General features: G+C 43.9%; 1 protein-coding gene across 1 annotated transcript in view; it reads left to right on the top strand.

Annotated features, from left to right (window-relative positions):
* LOC307030058 (neural-cadherin-like) overlaps positions 1-22,114 on the top strand; it is a 597,902-nt gene that overhangs the window by 179,927 nt on the left and 395,861 nt on the right. The window contains 3 exon segments of the mRNA XM_079666281.1: positions 5,174-5,371; positions 7,639-7,864; positions 11,944-12,148. Of these exon segments, the coding sequence (XP_079522407.1) occupies positions 5,174-5,371; positions 7,639-7,864; positions 11,944-12,148 (629 nt within the window).

Here is a 22,114-nt window from a genome sequence, read left to right on the forward strand (position 1 = left end):
AGTCCGTTTTCAACGGGCAGGGCGTCCCATTGACTTGCATAGAGCTCCCTGAACTTGGTAATAGAGGAGTTGGGATAGGGTTACGCCGAGCGTCGAACAACACTTTGAAATGGGATGGAACCACGGCAGACTGTCCAAAACTGGATTTGAACGGGTCCACCCCGTCCCCAGAACTTCACATGCTGGCTATTGTGTGTTTTGCAACATGCTCGATGGCACGTCTCTACTGGGAATTGTAGTTTTAAAAGACGTTTTCGCATTTCCCATAATAAGAAGTTGCCAGTATTAAACTGTGTACATCCCTGGAGGTTTAGGGGATAGGAAACACTCAAATTTAAAACATAAAATTAATAAATGGGTGAAAATGACTTGTGCCCATAATGGGCAGCATTAATATATATACCCACATGCCAGCTAAGGTCAGAAGAGCTTTATTTAACAGCTGGTCTTATGTTTGTGGCCCCTCCTGTTGTTAATTGATAAGCCTGAAACATGCACTTGTCAAGTTTCACAGGCAAATATGGCAGTAGCCATCGATCATCTTACATTACATTACATTGCATTTAGCTGACGCTTTTATCCAAAGCGACTTACGATAAGTGCGTTCGACCAACAACATACAAACTTGAAGAAAACATAATCATATAAGTACATCAGGGGGTTATACTACGAAGCAGGATTTTTGCTTAGCCGGCTAACTTCAGGGAAAACTCGGGGTTTCCGGTCCTACGAAGCTGGTTCTCTTTTTAGCTGGCTAGATCTCCATGGTAACTTATGCTGTGCGGCTAACCTGCCCCGGAGCAGGTTAGGTTGCAGGCTAAGAGCTCAACTCAGTGAAAGCACTGCCTGCTGACCAATCAGAGCTCAGTGTGCGGAGTTTAAAGCGATCAAGTCATATTACAGGAGAAAGGAAATACAGAAAAGCTGCCGTTGCAGGAAAGACGGCCGTCAAAAATCACCGACTGTGTGAACGTGAACATTAATAGAATATCACCTCCCATATTCAGAGCAATCTGACTATTATAACATTAGCGTTAATAAAGCTTACTTAAATATCTGCCACAACATAAGTAACCGGATCAGAGTAACATTAAGTACAGTCCGCGGCATATCACATCATAATGTATCATATATTTCCTTATCTGAGTCAGCTGAGCCGTATCTGGCCGTGCAACACTTACAGTAGTGTCACATACTGTATTATGAAGTATTATTTTAAGCAACACATTAAGTTGACGAAACACTCGAGACAAATGTAATTAAAGTCAGATCCACTCGTGTCTTAGACGGGGCAGTGATATCATAAACCTGTTAATGTACACATTTAAACACTTTTTCTTTTACCAGCTGTATTCACCTTGCAGGTGATACCGGCTAACTCAAACATATCCAGGTTAGGTTGAACCAGCTTCGTAGTCCAGGCCTCTGGTTTCATAGAGCTAAAACATTTCAAGTGCTACTGAACTGGCTTTAGATAAGCCAGTCCTTTATTAGTATATAAGTGCTTTGTTAGTAATTATATCGCTCGAAGTGGAGTCGAAAGAGATAAGATATACTTTATTGATCCTAAGTTGGAAACATTTGCGTTACATCAGCATGTGTAACAGTTGTAAATATGCAGTGGTGTTTATTTGTAAATCATTTAGTATAATCACACACATTCTGTGTTTTATATTTGATAATTCTGTGTTCTTTATTTATCGATTGTTCAATACCTAACAAGGTCGAAGATGAAAAACCTGGGTCGCAGGTTCCTCAACAGTGCATTACAAGACATCTATCAAAATGTGTGTATACTCCACCATTACATCGTCATATTCTGCACATTTCTTATACTATCTACATACATCTTATAAGAGTATAATACATATGTATAATATCAGTTAAAATAAGTGCTTAAACATACAGTAGTTAACATTGCAGGAAAGCAATATATTAGTACTTTGTCAGGCTTAATATCTATACCCCCAAAGCTTTTTTCTTATTCAAAATAAGACCTTAACCTAAAGTATTCTTTACTGTTTAAATAAAGCCTTATTAGTTTGCCTGTCTGTGTCTCCTATTAATATCTAATAATACAAATAATACATTTCAATAACGTGCTTTAACCACCAGGTTTCCCTTTCTATCAGCTCTGCACCGTTATGGTGTACATATACCAATATACCGATTGGATCAAATATAAAAGTCAGCCGAATTAGTATTGATACTGCGAGGAGACGTATTGTGTGAAGAGAAATTGAAGATTTTGTTTGATTGCTGATATATTTATGATCCAAGTCACATAATCAGTTTCGGCGGCAGTTCTTCCTGTTTGTCTAGAAGTCCTCTCATCAGGGCTTTATAAATAGCGAACTACGGCAGATATGTAATATTTAATGCAGCCGAACCGTGTATTACAATGCCGTTATGGAATGACTTTCAAAGAGAAAAGCAAGCACACTCGGAATAAAGTATTATTTTATTTAAAAAAAAAATTGGGGGATTTCACATCAACAGGAAGTCCGGTTAACTATAATGTCCATGCGCAACAATACCCCAACCTATAGATCCGCGTGTGAATAATAATCACCACATTACACACATCCCTTCACATTTTAATTTACATTAAAGTATTTTGTGAGGCCTTCTAAAATGTTTTTAAATATAATTAGGGTTGTAGTTGAAGAGTTTGTAAATTATTGCGTTGCGCAATCGCACAACGGCACATCCATTAATTCCACAACCACACAAATGGATTAACATCGATTTAATACATTAATGTAGCCTTTGTTTCTGCTAAAATAGGTGTCGACCAGCTGGGGCAACTAGAAAATCGGCGAAATCGAGTGTGACTATTACAAAATAAATTATTATTATATTAATATTGACAATAACAACTGACCGTCGGGGTAGCATTTGCCGGGGAGCGTTCTCATGGCGTCTATTATCAACGCTATGGGAGGTCTATGAAGGTCTATGGGACGAAGCCCTGCCCGTTTAAAACTGACTTCCAAGGGGTACCCTCTACGTAATAGAGTGACGGGGAGGGGCCCTGACCGGTTGGGAGTGAGAACGTGTTGCTTGTTCTGAAGATATGTATCTTTCTTAGGCTCGCCGTTTTTCTTTTTCACTCTACAGTCAAAACAGATCGATTGTTTTTTCTCTCACTAATTGCGATTGTTATTAAAGTCAGAGAATTTGAACTGTAAGGGATAATGTGCGGAAAACCAGTCATTATAGCCAAATGTATATTATACTCCTTTTTAGTTTTGTGGAGGGCAAGGAACTTTTCATTCAGGATGGCTGACCCGTTCTCTTTTCCTTTTCATAACCGAGGACAGATCAGCCATCATGAAAAAGGAGTATTCAAGTAGTATTTCATGGTATTGTCTGATTGAGGTGTTTATTTGGCCACAGCTCACATGGTCCCTCGACCACTGAATGTCCAAATTGGGCAATCAGAATCGGATATTCAACTGAGCCGTCTTATAATGATGGATAATATTCCTCATCTGACCTTGTTCAGCCATCACTTAATAATTTTAGCATTACAGTGCCACCGTTTTGTTATATAACCATTCCAAATAAGAATCACTCATTCTCTGTTTAACGGGGGATGAACTGACACTACAGAGAGCAATCAGCTGGCTCCAGATGTGTTTGTGTGTGTATGTGTGTGTGTGTGTTTGTGGTCTTGGGACCTTAGAGTTTCCACAGTGTCAATATGATCGCTGTGGAAACTATGGCTACAGATAGCACAGCACTGATTATAATTGCTAGTTGAGATGCGGAGATGGCCTCCTCTCAGTTTTCACCGCTTGTTGTCCACATTATACATTCTGGAAAGAAATACGAGGAGATGACATGTGAATAGAAACCAGCGTTATTGGAAAACAAACAGGTGAGAAGAAAAATACTGGATGAATTTATCATTGTTAGAAAACATAACTTGAAAAAACGATTTCATTCACAAACATTGGAAATACATACTTGGGTTTTATGTTCAATGGTTTAAAATTCAGTTTTGCTACTTTGCTCAACAACTTGTTGCTCTCCAAAAAGATTGTTATTTGCCATGTCCTCAACAGCAGGGATGGCAATTATTAATATGGGTCAATAAACTAATTGAGTCATAAATTAGGATTAGATAATAACTATATTGATCCATTTAGGAAAATTATAAATGTTAAACAGCAAACTGAATAAACTTGAAGAGAATAGGACAGGTTGAGTACTTACTAGTGAAAGTGATATACTAGACTATCAATGTAAAACTTTGATTAATAACTGAATAACTGAAAGGAAAATGCATAACGTCAATAGCTGGTAAAGGTTGGTGGATTATTGAGTTCTGTATAGTACAAGGTCCCCTCCCCCCTCCTCTCTTCTGGTTGGCGCTGGTGTGTTTAGATATATTTAGTCAGAGCTGGCAGCACAGCTACATGAGTTTGCTAGTCTGTACTGGCTGTAGTAATCTGATTGTGTTTTCCTGGAGTAACACAGAGGGCTATCTTTGGTTGACTGTCACACGGTTTTTCTCCACTTGAAAAGTTGTTGCGCTGACGGAGAGGAACAGTGAAAAAGAAACAATGGTACACAACCACATTCACTTTGGTTTTAAATCTGTCATCAAGAGTTTTGTATTTGCTTTGCAGAACAATGTGGGAAACCTCAATTGATTCTGACCCATTACACAAATATATTGTTATGCACTGTGAAACAAACACAGAAATGTTTGCATGTTAAACTATAGATCACGCTGAGTAGGGTTGCACAATTTGAAAACATGAATAATGACTTAATAATATTATAACAGTGTGATTTTTTTGTAAGAAGATCTGAACCAAATAAATGTGTTTAGTATAGTCTGGGTTTTAATATATGAATATAGGCCATGTTTCGATGACATTTTGATTTGGTTAATTGTGCAGCCTTAACGTTGAGGTAGGTGGCTTTTCTGAAATGTGAACGCTTTGTGAGATTCACTGTAGTTATAAAAGTATTTTCCAAAAGCATGTATACAGTAGGTGTGTTGCAATCTTGTGTTTCTGAAGTTGAATCTTACCCTCAGAAACCAATAACATATTTGTTTACATGGAATTGCAATATCTCCTTAAATCTGGTTAAATTGGTCGAACCCTAACTCTAACCCTAATCCTCACTCACTGTTTCCTCTTTCCTCTCTCTACAGGTCCAGAGTGGTACTTGGTCAGAGTGGAGCTGACAGTGACAGATGTAAATGATAATATCCCAGAATGGAGCATGATTCCGGCTCCATACCTGGCGGTGGTCTCCTCCGACGCCCCCGCAGGCTCGCTGGTCTACAAGCTGCACGCTCAGGACGGGGATGAAGGGAACAACGGGGAGGTGGAGTACTTCATGTCTGATGGTGGGTCATTTTCTGCTCTTCCCCTGCATGCCTAATCATTTAACAAGCGTTTTCTTAACTCCTTACTTTGGCAGTACAAAAGGATGGTGTCGCATGCCATACCAAGAACTTTAAATACCCTCCTATCACATATCTTTTTTTGCTAAGTCAAGAATTGTTCAGACATTCTGTGACAAAAAAAACCCTATGTAAATATTAAGCTTCAAGATCTCAGCCTCTATGATATAAGCGATTTTTTTTCTTAAGTACACTTGCTTCCGTAACAATTTACCGGTGGTAAAGGTCATTACATTTATACCTTTCATGGATATTTACTATGGATGTTCCAATTTAAAAATTAGTCTGAATGAAATCAATAGTTTGCTTAGTTTTGGAATAGTGTTTCATCGTTGGTGTACAGAAGTAATCCATGTATCACTGTCAACACTGTTCATACAAATGTGTCATAATGCAGAATCAAGTTCATAATAAATATACACATAATCAAACAGACACATACAGTACAGTATATAACCCAAGGGCAAAATAAACTAACACAATATCTCTCTACAGCAAAGTATAGAGAGGGCAGAGCTTAATGAGATACTAATATAAGCTATTAAAAGAAAAGTGAGATGAAATAACACAGCTGGAGATGTATAGTACAAATCTAGCAGGAGCAACTGCAACAGGCTGCATGCATGGTTGGCGCAATGGTTGTTGGTTTAATCATTTTGTGCCTGAATCTCAGTTTACACTTCATTACATCTACAAAGGTTTGGATACAAGTCATATCATGCCCTGTTATGTTACATACAGTTCATTAATTTTAACATCACAGTCTCGCTGTTCTTTGTATTTCACATTTCAACAACTTGGCTGTCCGGTCATATAAAGCGCTTAATTGGCACTTGCCCAGCATGAATTTACAATATTTTTGACAGCTTCTGAGGCAACAGATTTGAAACAGACCCTCGCCTTTTAGTCCTCTTGCACTGCTGGACTCTGAGATGAAACCTAAGCAGTCTGTTATGCTTCCACAGGGCCATTATGTGCTATTCTTTCATTTTTGCTAAAAAACCTCCTCAGTTTGGAACCACAGAAAGAAGTCCGAAAGAAAAATATCACGTTCTTCCAAAACTCAACATGTGTCCTGACATGACTCTGTGCATCTGTGTTTTATCTGCTGGTTATTTCGTGAGAAAGGCGCTACTTAGCACCATTCTGCAAATACATGATTTAATTACATGTACAGCTATCTTAAAACATAACCTCAAAATACTTGCCAACTCATTGCTTTTAATATGATACGTATATTAAGAAGACAAAACACATAATAGAATACAACTTTTATTTTGACACAAGTTAAATTAAGAATGCCCAATATTTATATAAACATAAGAAGTTAAATTGACATGTCAAATAAAAGATTAAAAGAACATTACAGTATACAAATATTCACAAAAACATGTGAACGTATTGCCTTTCTTCTATCGCGATTCCATATTTCACTAAATATATCCAAAGTTGCCCTGATCAGTGTTTGGTAGCTGAACTGAAAGCATAGATTTGAAAGTTACCATTTATTTCAGAATGGAAGAAGTTGAACTTCAGCAAATCTGTTATAGGGAGAATGTTTGTTTTTAATTTTCAATTTGTAATTTGCAACAGAAAAAAAAACATTCACTTTGTACATGTGATCTAAGAGTATAAGAACATAGTTACAAAACATTTACATGCCAACATAAAATGCCACCCAAATAAAGCTATACAAAAATATGCCCATTACTTTTCAGGTCATATATAAACAAAATAAAATCAATGCCCATCATTTTTCACCTTTTCTTTTTAAATTAATTTCATCAACTTGAGCACTGGTCCAAAAATAATGAACCTTTTGTGTAAACTGTTGATTTGACATCATAACAACTCAACCAGTCTTCAACCTGCAGCTCATGGGAGTATGAGCAGCCTGAACAGTTCTCTAAAAAGTAGTCATATCTTTCCCTGTCAGATAAGAATCAAAGAGAGGATGTTTACAGTGGAGAAGCAATGTTAAATGAAAACAGACATAATTCATGTTGTATTGCCTAAAGATAATTGCAGTTTTGGTATTTCATTACACAAATAAATAGTCAAACGGGGACATGCATGTCACTACTCCTCATCAATGCCAATGATTTAGATCATAGCCTTTCTATACAAAGTGTTGAACTTTTAGAAAGCAAACAAACAGTTCTGGAGTTGGAATGTAATGTTATCATCAAACCTATTGCTTCTGTCTGCAGGCGGTGAAGGTCGTTTCGAGGTGGACAGGAAGAACGGCCAGGTGCGGACCACCGGCCTCCCCCTGCAGCGGGACAGGGAGTACCTGCTGACCGTAGTGGCTGCCGACCGGCTGGGGAGCCGCAGTGCCCCTGTGGTGGTCTCTGTGGTGGCGGGGGCCAGGCCCCCCCAGTTCACCAACGCCTCCTTCACCATCGCCATACCTGAAAACACCCCTGAAGGACAGCCGTGAGTTTACAAACACTTGGATACGTGATGTGTTTTAAAAAGCCTGTCCTATCTGTGGCCTCCAGATGATATATTGGGGCCTGAAACACAAAACAAAGATGTTTACATGAATTTCTTCTTTAGATATCCACATAGAGAGGTTCATATAACAGATGTTTATGCATCTGTGCACACATAAATACACTTGACTATTTTGATCAAGACTTATTTAGGAGTCCGATAAAATGTTGGCTTTGTTGGCCGTCCTTTTAAGAAACAGCTTACAAGGGGGAGTGAGGGCTGATCATGTTCAGCTGTTGGATATTCATTTCTGAAATGTTAGAAGTGTTGGTCTGCTTTCATCAGGCCCCCCACAGATGACATAAAGTATCAAGTCGATTATTTAAAGAGGCCCTATTCTGCTTTTGAGGTTTTCACTTCCCTCGCTGTGTTATATAGATTTCTGTGCATGAACAGTAAATGGTCTGCAAAGGCTAAAATCCCAAAGTTCCCTCCAGAGGAAATTTTTCTTCCACACACTCCCCCCCCTGCCTGAAACACCTTAGGTGGACTCCTTTGTTTCTATAATATAATCAATACACTAAAACGTAGCTAGCTTACCTCAAAGTATCTCTTCAAAATGACCTAGCCACACTCTCTAGCTATCTTCTAGTCACTTGCAAGTCCATTCAATACATTTTCTTTTTTTCTTTTAGAACATAGGGTCAACTTGGCACTAATGACTGTTAGCATTATTGGGAAACGTATTGGGTAACGTTGCAGATCACCAGTGAGAAACTTAAACCTGCCTTTGAGCTTCAACAAAGTCTTTATTGACACGTATCAATAGAGGTAAGAGTCTAGCACAGGGGTCGGCAACCCCTGGCACGCGTGCCACCGTAACCAGTGGCACACTAAGAATAAGTGTGCAAAAATATTTAAATTGTATTTTCGGATCCTGAACGAGACCGCCGCCAGAGCGCGTCTCCCCGTTACCTGCAGAAGGAAGGCATGCACGTAACGCAGCCCCGCTCTCTTTAACTCCAGGTGACTTTCTGCCGCTTTCCTCTGTGGTGCAGTGCTGATCGTTTCACCACGGAGGAAAGCACATCACTAATTGCAGTACCCATAAGGAGCTGTACAAATGCCGCAGTTTTTGCGTGGCTGTGTATTTAGTTGAAAGCCCAGTGGCGATCTGCTCATCTCTCATCGAAATAATATGCTACAAAGGGGCGGACTGGCCATCTGTGTGTTGAACTTTCCTGTCGGCTCCCAGACCGTAGTCGAGGAGGGCAGAAGTAACAAGCTTCAGGTTCAATAACCAACTTTAGCTTAAATGACTGGAGAGAGGTGAGCTCTTCTTGGGACGCCGTTGCATTTATTTAGCTGTTCTTCTGTTTCACAAAATACATCACAGACCTCTGTTTTTCTGCTGCCTCGTTTCACTTCCAGAAACATACACGTTCCCTCACTGTCGCTCTACCATCCACAAACACACATGCACAAGCCACACCCCCCCCCCCCTCTCTCTCTCTCTCTCTTAAAGGGACAGCGACCTCATCTCACTCTGCATGAACCTAATATCATAACATGTGTGCTGTGGAAAATCACAGAACGGACGATCGCCCTTATTAGTATGTCGTTTAAACCAATTGTTTAAATGTGTTTGTTAAATTTGACATCATGTAAGTTGCGCTGACATGATGTCCACACACTGCTTCCCCGCAGCGAGGCTGATAGTTGACGAGCGTCAAGCTCCTCAACCCCCCCCCCCCTGTTGATAATTCTCGATCGTTGGCACGCTGATAAACATTTCTTTTTAAATGGCACTTCATATGAAAAAGGTTGCCGACCCCTGGTCTAGCATAGTCCAATGGCTGTTGAAACAACATTCCTAAAATGTGTGTATACCCAGCTTTAGACATGACATGATTGATCTCCACTCAGATGAACATTAGTCTCACATGGCTGGATGAATAATCAGATGAATCCATCACAGAAATTTGATGTGCACACATCATATTTCTTTCTTTTTTGGAGGTGCTAACATATCTTCATATTTCACAGACTGCTGAATAGATGATATTCAGCACACGAGTAAAAGCATTGCCTTCGAAACTTGATTCACACACACACACACACACACACACACACACACACACACACGCACATGCACACACAGTGTTGAATTAATGCAGTGGTTTCGTGATGAATGTAACGCGTAGTGTATCAGTGCGCTTATGCATGAATGCCTTTACACTTGAAACTGTGTATGCCTGCATATCTTACACACGCACGCACGCACACACACACACACACACACACACACACACACACACACACACACACACACACACACACACACACACACACACACACACACACACACACACACACACACACAGCCACAGCCTCCGGACTGCCTAAAGTGGTACAGTTATGAGTAGTGTCCTTGGATTGGTCTCATTATCTGCCTCCAGCTGCTTTTATGTGACTGACACATTTGGCAAACTACTAAAGTGGATATTCCAGTAGGTTGTTTACACAGACTTCATCAGGGGAATGGTGTAAGGGTTAGAAAGCACGTCTCATAAATAACAAGCAACGACTAATACTCAGCATCTTACACCTGTACTCTGCTGGTGGACATACTGTACAGATAAGTACTTTACTGTACTACAATCTTCAGGTCACTTAGCTCTCAGATATTTAAATCTAATCTATCCTTCTCTCCTCTAATGACCTTTAAGACTTTGCCACATTTGGATCATGTGGTAATGCAGGATATGATCAAAGTTTGGCATTATTTAACAATTATGCTGTACAAATGAATATTTATTTTAAACCTGATGCAATGTTTAGTTAAATAGGATTTGTTGCACTCAAATACAATCTCAGATCCTTTACTGAGGTTAAGATAGTAAAATAACGAAAAAATATTATTATTATAACAATATATTATTAATTACAATGCTTGAAAATGCACGGTCCACCAATGGTTGCAATGCAATTTGTATCATAAAGGTATAGTTATTGTATTTGATGAATTATTTGTATAAAATAACACTAATATCAGCTCTGCTTGGATCTTCTTTTGAATTTGAGGCACATTTACTTTGCCCTTTATACTCTTTTACAGTCACCAACATTAATTTGTCTATTACAATTCAGTGTACTTCATTCTAATCTATTTATTTTCTTTTAAGGGTACACATATGTACTTTTCTCTTCTGTAGTGAGCTGGCAATTCCCTACTTTGAGGCCATTTTTTCCCACCCAACAACCTCTGGCTTAAAGTGTAATCATTATCGGCCACTGCCCAGGAGGTGATACAACATGCCAGTACATTTCATTTAGTTGACACACTCCAAAACAACAAAGTGCATTTTACTATGATCTCACAAACTAAAAGATTCTGCAAGAACAGGAACTATCAATTTAAGTGCAACTGCATTGGCATCATATAAGCCTAACCCGGCACTAAACCAATTAACATGCATGTCTCCTCTCAGAATCGTGGAACGCAACAGCCTGCGTGCACCGCAGCCAACAACTTCCATTAATAATGCAGGACGTGTGTTAAGCTGACCACTGCATAGGAAGTGGATTTTTAGTTACAGGCAATATTGTGATTCACAATAACATTTATGCTTTGCTGCATAAACTTCACATAGTTTTCAGTGTTTGGACTAAAAGTTTAACACATCTTAAAAATCTGTAAATAAGGGAAGCACCGCCACTAGGGAGGCGTGTGGTGCAGTGGGTTGTGCCTGTGCCTTGGTGTTGGGATCAGGGGAGCACAGGTTCAAACCCCAGTCAGCATGTCGTTGTGTCCCTGAGACACTTCATATATATAAAAAAAGCGTCTAACAAATGATATGTAATGTAATCACTGTACACAGGCACAACATAAAAATATGAACGTGGAAATGAGCAGAATAGGTCTCTTTTTGATAAGAAGTTGGGGTTATGAGTCGGGAAAAGGTCTATGTGGGTTTGGGTTCAAATCAAGTCCATTCAGATGTACTGTATATACTCTGCTCTTTTCTACCCAACTCTGTTCTGCACACTCAGTCAATTCGCTCTCCATGTGTCCCCAGATTCCTAGTCACCCCTGCTGTGTCCTTCCAGAAGAAACCAATCAGCTACAGCCTTCTCATCAATCCCAGCAGCCTCTTCTCCATCTCAGCAGAGACCGGTGAAATCAGCCTGACCCGTCCTATTGACTACGAGAGCGACCAGCATCGCTACCTTCTGTTGGTGCGAGCCAGCGAGGGTCTGGACAGCATGAGCAGCGCTGCCGAGGTGTGTGTGTGTGTGTGTGTGTGTGTGTGTGTGTGTGTGTGTGTGTGTGTGTGTGTGTGTGTGTGTGTGTGTGTGTGTGTGTGTGTGTGTGTGTGTGTGTGTGTGTGTGTGTGTGTGTGTGTGTGTGTGTGTGTGTGTGTGTGTGTGTGTGTGTGTGTGTGTGTGTGTGTGTGTGTGTGATGTCACAATTCCACTGTCAGATGTAATGGTCTTTAAACCTCAACGAATGTTGACATTACAAGGTTGTCTCGTCAAGACTAACACAGTCTGTCCAGCGCACTGAAAACTATAGGTTACTTACGTAACCCCAGTTCTCAGAGTAACATGAAGTGAGATGTCTCACTATGGGATGCGCCTCAACGCGTATGCACCAGAAGCATCAATCTCATTACGCCAATCCTGATTGGCTGGTGATCTTGACGCCAACGTCAGGGAATCCACCAACCCTATAAGTAGCTTGCGCCACGACGCAGGCGTCATTCAAAATAAGCACCTCTTCTCGCTTCGCCTCAGCAAGAAGGGCCGTCAGGTGAGACATCTCACTTCATGTTACTCTGAGAACTGGGGTTACGTAAGTAACCTATAGTTCTCATTCATAACACTCCATTCGATGTCTCACTATGGGATATTGAGACTCCCGCATTGCCAGACATGCTTATCTCGAAAATCACCAACACAAAAACAGAACTTAACAGGTAGAACCCTGTCCCAATACGGGGCCCAGTACTGCGCGGGCCACACTTGGAGCAGAAACATCTAGCCTGTAAAAGCGGACAAAAGTGAGCGGCGAGGACCAGCTCGCTGCTGCACAAATGTCTTGAATGGAAACACCCTTGAACAAAGCCCAGGATGTAGCCAATCCACGAGTAGAATGAGCGCGCAGGCCCGTTGGTGCCTGCAAACCCTGGCTCGTATAAGCCAGAGCAATCGCCTCCACAATCCAGTGGGAGAGCCGTTGCCTGGTAACGGGCTTGCCCTTATGAGGGTTAGCCCAAGATACAAAGAGTTGGTCATTGCACCGAAACTCTTTCGACCTGTCCATATAAGTGCGCAAAGCACGAACCGGGCAAAGCAAATTCGGCCGCTGTTCCCCAGAGGAACCTAGCGGTGAAGGAAATGCCTCAAGGTCAATGGGAGTGCATGAGCCAACCACCTTAGGCACAAAGGCCGGGTTGGGCTTCAGCAATACTCTCGTTTGCCCCGGGGCAAACTGAGTACACGAAGGATGCACAGAGAGCGCGTGAATATCACTGACTCGTTTGGCAGATGCCAGAGCCAGTAACAACACTGTCTTCAGTGACAGGTGCTTCATGTCAGCGTCTTCCAGGGGTTCAAATGGAGCTCGAGCGAGCCCATCTAAAACCACTGTCAAGTCCCACAGGGGCACCAATGACCTGGAAACGGGGAGGAGCCGGCGAGCCCCTTTCATAAAACGGCAGACCAAGGGATGTTGGCTAGCCGTCTTTCCCCCAAAGCCCACATGGCATGCGGCAATAGCAGCCAGGTACACTTTGATCGTGGAGAAAGCTCTGTGTTTATCAATCAGATCCTGTAGAAATGATAGAATCACACCGACAGGGCATTGAAAAGAGATGTGTTTCTTTTGAAGACACCACTCCTCAAACACCCTCCACTTACAGTCATAGAGAGACCTGGTGGAGGAAGCCCTTGCACTCTGAATAGTGTTTATCACTTCCTGAGGGAGCCCCACTGTACTCAGGTTATACCACTCACGGGCCAGGCCCATAGCGCCAGGCGCTCTGGGTGTGTGTGAAAAATCATCCCCCCCGCCTGAGATAGTATGTCCCTGCGTAGCGGGAGCTGCCACGGCTGTCCGCACAGCAGCTGATATATCTCCGCCAGCCAGTACATTGCAGGCCAGTGTGGAGCTATCAGGATCAGTGTGTGGCGTTGTTCTCTCACTCTGGCCAGAGTTGGAGGTATTAGAGCCAGGGGTGGGAACGCGTACAGAAGGGCCGGGGGCCAAACGTGCGCGAGCGCGTCCACGCCTAACGGTGCATTTAGATCGCGCATTGAAAAGAACAGCTGACATTGAGCATTTTCTTTTGATGCGAACAGATCTACCGCGGCCCGGCCGTAACGCACCCACAGCTGACTCACAATCGTTGGATGTAGAGTCCAGTCTGCGTATAGTGGTGCACCTCTGGACAGCAGATCTGCCCCGAGGTTCATCACTCCTGGTACGTGTGTCGCTCTCAGAGAGAGGAGACGTCCGCAGCTCCATAAGATCAGTTTGCGTGCCAGCATGTGTAACTGTAGAGAACGCAAACCCCCTTGGCGGTTTATATACGATATTGTGGTCGTGTTGTCTGTCCTCACGAGGACATGATGTCCCCTGAGAAAAGGCAGAAAGCGTCTTAGGGTGAGAAACACCGCTAAGAGCTCCAGATAATTTATGTGTGACCGTTGGAGGTCTCTGCTCCAGAGACCCCTCACAGGTCGACCTTCGTATATGCCCCCCCAGCCCGTCAGACATGCGTCCGTGGTGACCACCTTCCGCGATAAGACAGCACCCATAGGCACGCCTCGCACCAGGAAAGTTGGGTGCAGCCAGTGGCGTAGCGCCGTTACGCAGTGCACAGTGACGCGCGGGGTTTAGTCTGAGGGCAGCTACCCAGCGCTGAAATTCCCTCATGTGTAAGCGGCCCAGACGTACTACTAGGATGGCTGACGCCATGAGCCCCAGTAACCGCAGACACGATCTGAAGAGAACATATTTGCGTGGCTGGAAACGAGCGAGGCAAGCCCTGAAGGCTCTCACTCTCTCCGCTGACAGGCGGGCTGTGAAGGGCACCGAGCTCAGGCGTAAGCCCAGGAAGAGCACCGACTGGGCTGGGGACAACATGCTCTTTTCTGTGTTTATTACAAAACCCAGGTCGAGCAGGTGTTTCATGAGGATATTCGTCTGCATAATAGCCTCCTGCTCCGACTGTGCCAGAAGGAGCCAGTCGTCTAAATAGGTTGCCAGGCGAATACCCTGTTGTCTTAACGGGGCTATCGCTGCTTCCGTACATCGCACAAACACCCGTGGGCTGAGACAGACCGAAGGGAAGCACTCTGTACTCGTAACAGACACCCTGAAAAGCGAACCTCAGATATTTCCTGTGTGGATAATATACTGGGATGTGAAAATACGCGTCTTTCAGGTCGATTGATGTGAACCAATCGTCCTGACGCACGAGACGCAGCAGGGATGTGTGAGTGAGCATCCGGAATTTGTATTTTCTGAGATACCCGTTCAGAGCCCTTAAATCTAGGATGGGGCGAATTCCATTCCCTCCCCGTTTGGGAACGAGGAAATATTTGGAATAGAAGCCGCTCTGACTCCGTTTGTTTATTGACATTATTATTTGTCTTTTTAATATTTTCGACTGTGCCCTTGGCTTTAAGCCTGGAAGCAACAGTGGCAAACATTTTATTTTTAGACCCTTGTGTGTGTTTGTGTGACTTGAACGACTGGCAGGAACTGTTGTCAGTGTTGTGAAGTCTGCTTCCCTCATGGCGCGAACTGGAGGATGACGTGCAGTCATCACCCGAGGCGGCGGGAAGGCGGGAGCATGGTTGTCCCCCGGAAACACATGGGTGCTGGATACGTGCGGAACACGATCCAGGGCTGAAAGAGAACAGGAAACCTCCAGCCCTTTCCCCGAGGGGGGGAGGGAAGGCTGTCAGGCTGCCCTCTTCTTCTTCCTCGCCTGGTGACTGAAAGTCTGGGTCGGCGGCGCCTGTGTGGCTGCTGCCGGGACCGGGGACTTTCTTGGCCAATTCGTCCGCGCCTCGTGTCTCGGTGGGAGACCGGGGGCGGGCTGTGGCTTCTGCCATCTCGGGACCTTGAACAGGGCCGAGTGCGGGGTAGCCTGGGAGAAGGTCCGTCGCAGGACCGTTGGGGGCGGCGGCTGGGCTTTCCGAGGGAGGCAAAGCTGGAGAGCTTCATCCTCCTTATTCTTGGCCTCACACCGTTGTTGCATGGAGGCAAGAGCGGAGCCGAATATGCCCTCAGGGACGATTGGCATGTCCAACACGTCCTCCTTTTCCCGGTCGGGGAGGTTTGTCAGGTTCAGCCATCTGGCTCTCTCCTGCACCACCATCATCCCTAGCGATTTGCCTGTGGCCTGGACTGCACAGCGCTGTACGCGGAGGCAAATGTCTGTGATCGCCATGATCTCCTCCCACACGGCCGGTTCAGGTTTCACCGTCATGTCCGCACACAGCTCCGCTTGGTACGCGGTTAGCATGGAGGAGACATTCAGCGCCCTGACGGACAAAGCAGCCGCTTTGTAGGCCCGTTCAGTCATTGCGGACTGGAACCGGTCCGCCTTTGTCGGCAGTGTGGGGTTCCTGCTCGGGGCCGCCGACAACCGTGGTTGGAGGTGGGCTGCCACAAGCGGCTCCATAGGAGGCATGCGGAGTAACCCGAGCTTCTCCATGCCCTCACAGTCCAGAGAGGAGGCTCCCTGGATTGGGGCCTTGCTGCTGAAGGGGCGGTCTCTCCAGGAGACCGACACCTCGTCCAGCAGCTCTGGAAATACGGGGAGAAGTTGACTGGTCAGCCTCGCGGCTTGGGGCAAGTTCTTTCCCTCGTATCTAGACCTGGAGGGCTCTCTGGCCGCTTCAGGCCAGGGGATGTCCAGCTTGGATGCAGCGCGTTGGCACACGGCCTGCAGGTCCATGCTGAGGCGGGGGAGCGGTGGCTCGCCTTCGCCCGGGGAGGCGGACATGGCCCCAGGCTTGGCAGCCTGGGCAGACGAGACGAAGATGTCATCTTCGCCCTCGTCTGAGTCGGAAAGAAGAAACTCCGGGGCGTATTCTCCTTCCTCCTCCTCATAGTCCAGCTCCAGAACATCCTCCGCGGGTGAGACCATGGTGAGGTCCAGTTGGGAGCCCCAGCTTGACACAGCACGGGGCCCCCTTCCCGCGGCTGCCGCCGCCACCGAGTCCCAGCTTGACACAGCGCGGGACCCGGCACCCGTGGCGGTCGCCACATGCCCTGCTCGCCGGCCGGCGAGTTTACAGGCATGAGGAGGTCTCGGACCGGCATGCTAGCTTGGCGTGCTAGCCGTCGGCGGCGGCTTTTGGCGGTAAAGCGGGAACAATGCCCGCACGCGCCGGGGTGTCGATAGCCTCCTGGGCATGTTGCAGCCCGAGGCAAGACGAGCAGACCTGGTGTGAGTCAGTACTCGATATCTTCAGCCCGCAGCCGCAGAGCCGAGCCTCCGACACTCCGTCTCCTCTGGTGTGAGGGAGGGAAGAGTCCATCCTAGCTAGCCTTGGTGCGGCGTAGAAGGGACAAACGAGCAACAGGCGTGTTACCGTTTGCGGGAAAAAATCCAAAAACCTTACCGTTATCCGTTGGAAAAAACCGGCAGGGTAGATTCTGATATTAACTGGAGTGTTAATAAAGGGAATTCCCGTGCGAAGCAAAAGTAGCTGGCGAGCGTCCGTCGACCGAAGGTTAGCTTCGTAAATCAGTCTGTGGACCGTTAAGCTAGCTAGCTACTGATCTTTCTCGAGATGTGCTCCGAAGCGAGAAGAGGTGTTTGAATGACGCCTGCGTCGTGGCGCAAGCTACTTATAGGGTTGGTGGATTCCCTGACGTTGGCGTCAAGATCACCAGCCAATCAGGATTGGCGTAATGAGATTGATGCTTCTGGTGCATACGCGTTGAGGCGCATCCCATAGTGAGACATCGAACGGAGTGTTATGAATGAGAACAATGTCTGACAAGTCCTCAAATTAAAAGGTTTTCTACTTGTCGTCCGACGTCCTTTTTGCTTGTTCCTCATGAATCACGGCTGACTTTGATCTGCTCCATTTGAAGTTGTTGTCACACACTTCTTGGACAGGTGCAGGAACAGTTGGCTGGATGACACCTCTTGGACTGTGGTGAGCAGTGGGGATTATGATATATCTCACAGACAATAAAGTAACCACACATGGTCATAAAACCCCCGTCTACTCTGCAAAGCCCTTGAGCTGGACATAGATTTAAGCTGCTGAAATGATGTTAGATTAAATTGTATTGATTTCAAGTTGGTGTACTGACGGTTATAGTTGTAAATGTTGCAGTTAAAATGATCGTTTGGTTTTAGGGCTTGCAGATTGCTGTTTTTTCTGTTTAACGGGAGACATTTTGAACTAATCAATCCTTTAGGACATTTACATGTCCAGTTTTAGTCTCAGAGTGTTGCAGTGTGTTTAAATTGCGAACTTCTGATCTTGTTGTTGAGTACAGTCAACGTATTGCACTCACTGACTGCCATCTTGGCTTTGTAATGGAAGTTTCATGATTGGCTAAAACCCCCAGGAAGTAGGCTGGACATTGGAGCACAGTTCCCTTGTGGTCAAATGCTGTTCCCATTTGTTCCCATTGATGTACATTGTAAAAGACTCAATGGCAATCAGCAAATACTTTTTTAGCTAAATCAACTACCTAGTACGGTCACTTCAATAGGCCTTATTTAAAACGTTATGGCCTAAAAGTTGTCAAATACGCTAATAGCCAAATCCAGAGAGATGAGTGCCCTCCATTAATTTGACTGAGCCGAGATTGCCTGTGACGCTGTATATTGGAGGCGTGCTTATGGAAAATGCAAGTGAATGTGCTCTGTGGGCCCAGAGACAGGTACGTATACTCTCGAGAGTCAGGCCATTTTAGCTTCATGTGCAGTTTGCAACTTTCATAGGAATGAACGGGGCCTCGCCTCCAATGCCGTATCCAGTTCTCTTTCTTCATCCATGGATTAGCCACAATTCTCTTCTCAGGTTAACACAGCACCAGTGTGGTCACGATATCAACATTTTGGTTTCGATACCGATACCAAGTCAAGAATTGCGATTCCGATTCTTTTTCGATACTTTTTAAAAATTATTTTCATGATCAATAAAATTGTAGTTTATCTGTTAAGTGTTTTCTTACAACATGGTCTCTTCTTTATACTTGAGTTTATGTGATTTCTTTGATAGTTAACTTTATATTTTATTAACATGTGATAGTACAGTAATATAAATAATTATTGACAACATGTACATTGCAGATGTTAGCCACATTGGTAAGTTAGCTAAAAAGATTAGACAGTTATCATTGCCATTAATTGCCTCGTCAAACTACGAAAACGTTTGTTTGTCCCAAAATAAATTACACTTGTTTGACTTAGATTTGAGGGCATGGGCTTGAGCATGATGTAATTATGTTATCTATCACATTCGCTAACCTGTCTGTCTTTAAATTCTTTAAACAGCTCTGGATGCCGGTCGGCAAGGTGCTTAGCCAAGTTTGATGTGTTAGCTCCCTTGGTTTGCAGGAATCTAAAACATGTCTCACAGACAGGCCTCGTGGTGTCCGTAGGCTTGCCCTCACTGTCAGAGATATAGCTCAAATACTTCCACATTTTGCTTCTGGTGTCTTTTTTGTCAACAAGCAGAGGCGCAGCGGCAGTTGCACTCCCACTTGCAGCCATGCTTCTCGCTTTCTCACATGCTCTGGCAGCTAGCGCGTGCACGAGAGAGGGGAGGCACTTGAGCGTGCACGAGAGGGGAGGGACTGCAGGCACCGCTGCAGTGCAGGGAGTGGAAGCAGAGCGCTGAACACACACGGCTCTTATTAAAGCAGCACTTTCTCACCGGAGTACTTTCCCCCGTCATTCTTAAAGTACCGATACTAATTAAACGGAGGAATCGTAACGTTTTTAACGGCAGGGTATCGCGGTACCTTTCAAGTATCGGTACACCGTACAACACTACACAGCACTATGCAATTAAATATTATAAATGTCGATTTTCCACAATTTTAGTACCACTATACTGTTGCTGTAAAGAAGCCACCATTAAATGTTTAGTCAATTAGGCTATAATGGTTTGGTACTGACAACGATTGTTGCTAGCTTGTTAGCTAGTGATCGTCACTTCCGGTAAGGGCACTGCTGCTGTGTACGTTTTGAGACGATGCTACATGGTTAGAATCCACCCACTCCAAAAGTGTTCATAGTGCAAGCCATGGCACTGTAAACACTATAATTGAGACACAGCATAGGCATATTGTTTTTAGTCCAACCCAAATAGACTTGTCTGTCTAGAATGGCTGCTTTGGAATTCCCAGTGACTTCCTCGTGTTGTCAGGAGGCGTGATAACAGCGGCTGACCGCTGCAGGCATTGATGCATCTGGTCTGGTTTCCATCATTACTCTGGCCTTAGGCGAAAACATGTCCTGCTGAACCAATCTGTCCTCAACTGCTCCACTCTGAGCCCCTGTGGCCTGCAGAGCACCAAGAGCCTGTACAGAGAGAAAGAGAGGGAACATGAGAACATTAGAATGAGTTGAGGATTATGAGATCCAATGGTTAGAAAGAAAGAATAAATGGAAAGGAAATAAGAAATGGATTGGTATGGTGTTGTGCTCTGCCCCTGTCTGCCCACACTCCTGCCCTGGCCTGCCCTCTGAAGCCGGGTTAAGCTTTTGAACATCCTCATATACAGTCCTATCAGCGCTGCTAAAGCCAGCACCTTTTTGACACTGTAACCTCGCACTGGACCACAGACAACCTGTGCTGTATTCAACTCTGAGCATACTGCCTGTGATGCACATATACTTGATTATATTATGGATTGTAAGACACTTTGATTTTCTTCTTATAGTAAAGGGTGGCTGTGGCTAACGAGGTATGTGGTTTTCTACCAATTGCTCCCGATGCCATGGCAAAAGGTGTGTGTGAGTGTGTGTGAATGTTAGTCTTCCTGAGCAGGTGGCACCTTGTAGACCAAGGCTGTGGTTTGATCCCATACCCCTGAACTCAACGTGTGGATGTGTCCTTATGGGCAAGATACTGAGTTTTAGAATGTAACATCAATTGATTTATTTTTTATTTATTTAACACTCATAATTATTAGTTACTTTTTACATACAAAAACACATAATATGCTGATTCCACAGGATGCAGGACATTTTTGTTGACAATATATTGACAACCTTGGTGAACTGCTTTTACATGTTTTGTTTCTGATAAAACAAAATTATATTATATTATACTGTGAAAAGAGCCATGGTGCACACTTGATACTTATGTTACGTATATTTTGCTGATAATACTTCAGGAAAATGTTTAATTCAGTACTTTCTTTTCTTGTAATGGAGTATTTCATGACCATAGTATTTCTACTTTTACTCAAGTGAAGGCTCTAAGTACTTCTTCCATCAATGAAAATACTTAACCCCAAATTGGCCATGGACTTCTATATGTAAAAGTGTCTTGTTGCGTCAGTGGAATAGTGCTATATAAATGCAGTCCATTAACCTTTAATGTAGGATTAAACTGGTTTCACATTTATTTATTTTCATATCGTATTTCGTACGAGAAAAACAATTGTCGTAATTCTGTCTCCAACGTTTTACTGGCCAATCCTAGTCACTCTATCAGCAGAGGAACATGTTGTCATGTAGGCCTCTCTTGTTGACAGGGGAAAACCTTTTACAAGCTTTGATGCTCCTGTATGGGCTCTTTCCTGCAGAATTCTGGTCGTTGGAACAAGTCAGAGGATAATGGAGGGCTGAAAGGCTACAACAAATATGAAATGGTTTATTGTGCATGGTGATGCAACCCTGTCTCCTAAAAATTACGTTCCCACAGAACTAAACTGCATTCTCAATTACCTTTAGCGAGAAACATATTCTCTCCCACGTTACGTTCGTTATGAAAGTATCTCAAATACGTTTATTTTCTACATATCTTTGCCATTTATTGACTTGCTTATGATAGTGATAGTCATTTATAAATATCATTTTAGAGCACACATTTGAAATCAGTAGGCGAGGCTGTAATTTTGCCAGCTGTTACTCTCAATGACGAGGCAGAAAATAATAGTTTTAACATGCCAAAAAGCTGCTGTGTCGTTTATTGCACCTCAAACATTAAAACAAATCCAGAGTTACGTGTTTCTGTATTTCCTCTAAG

Source organism: Notothenia rossii, assembly GCF_949606895.1.
Source record: "Notothenia rossii genome assembly, chromosome: 2".
Lineage (NCBI taxonomy): Eukaryota > Metazoa > Chordata > Actinopteri > Perciformes > Nototheniidae > Notothenia > Notothenia rossii.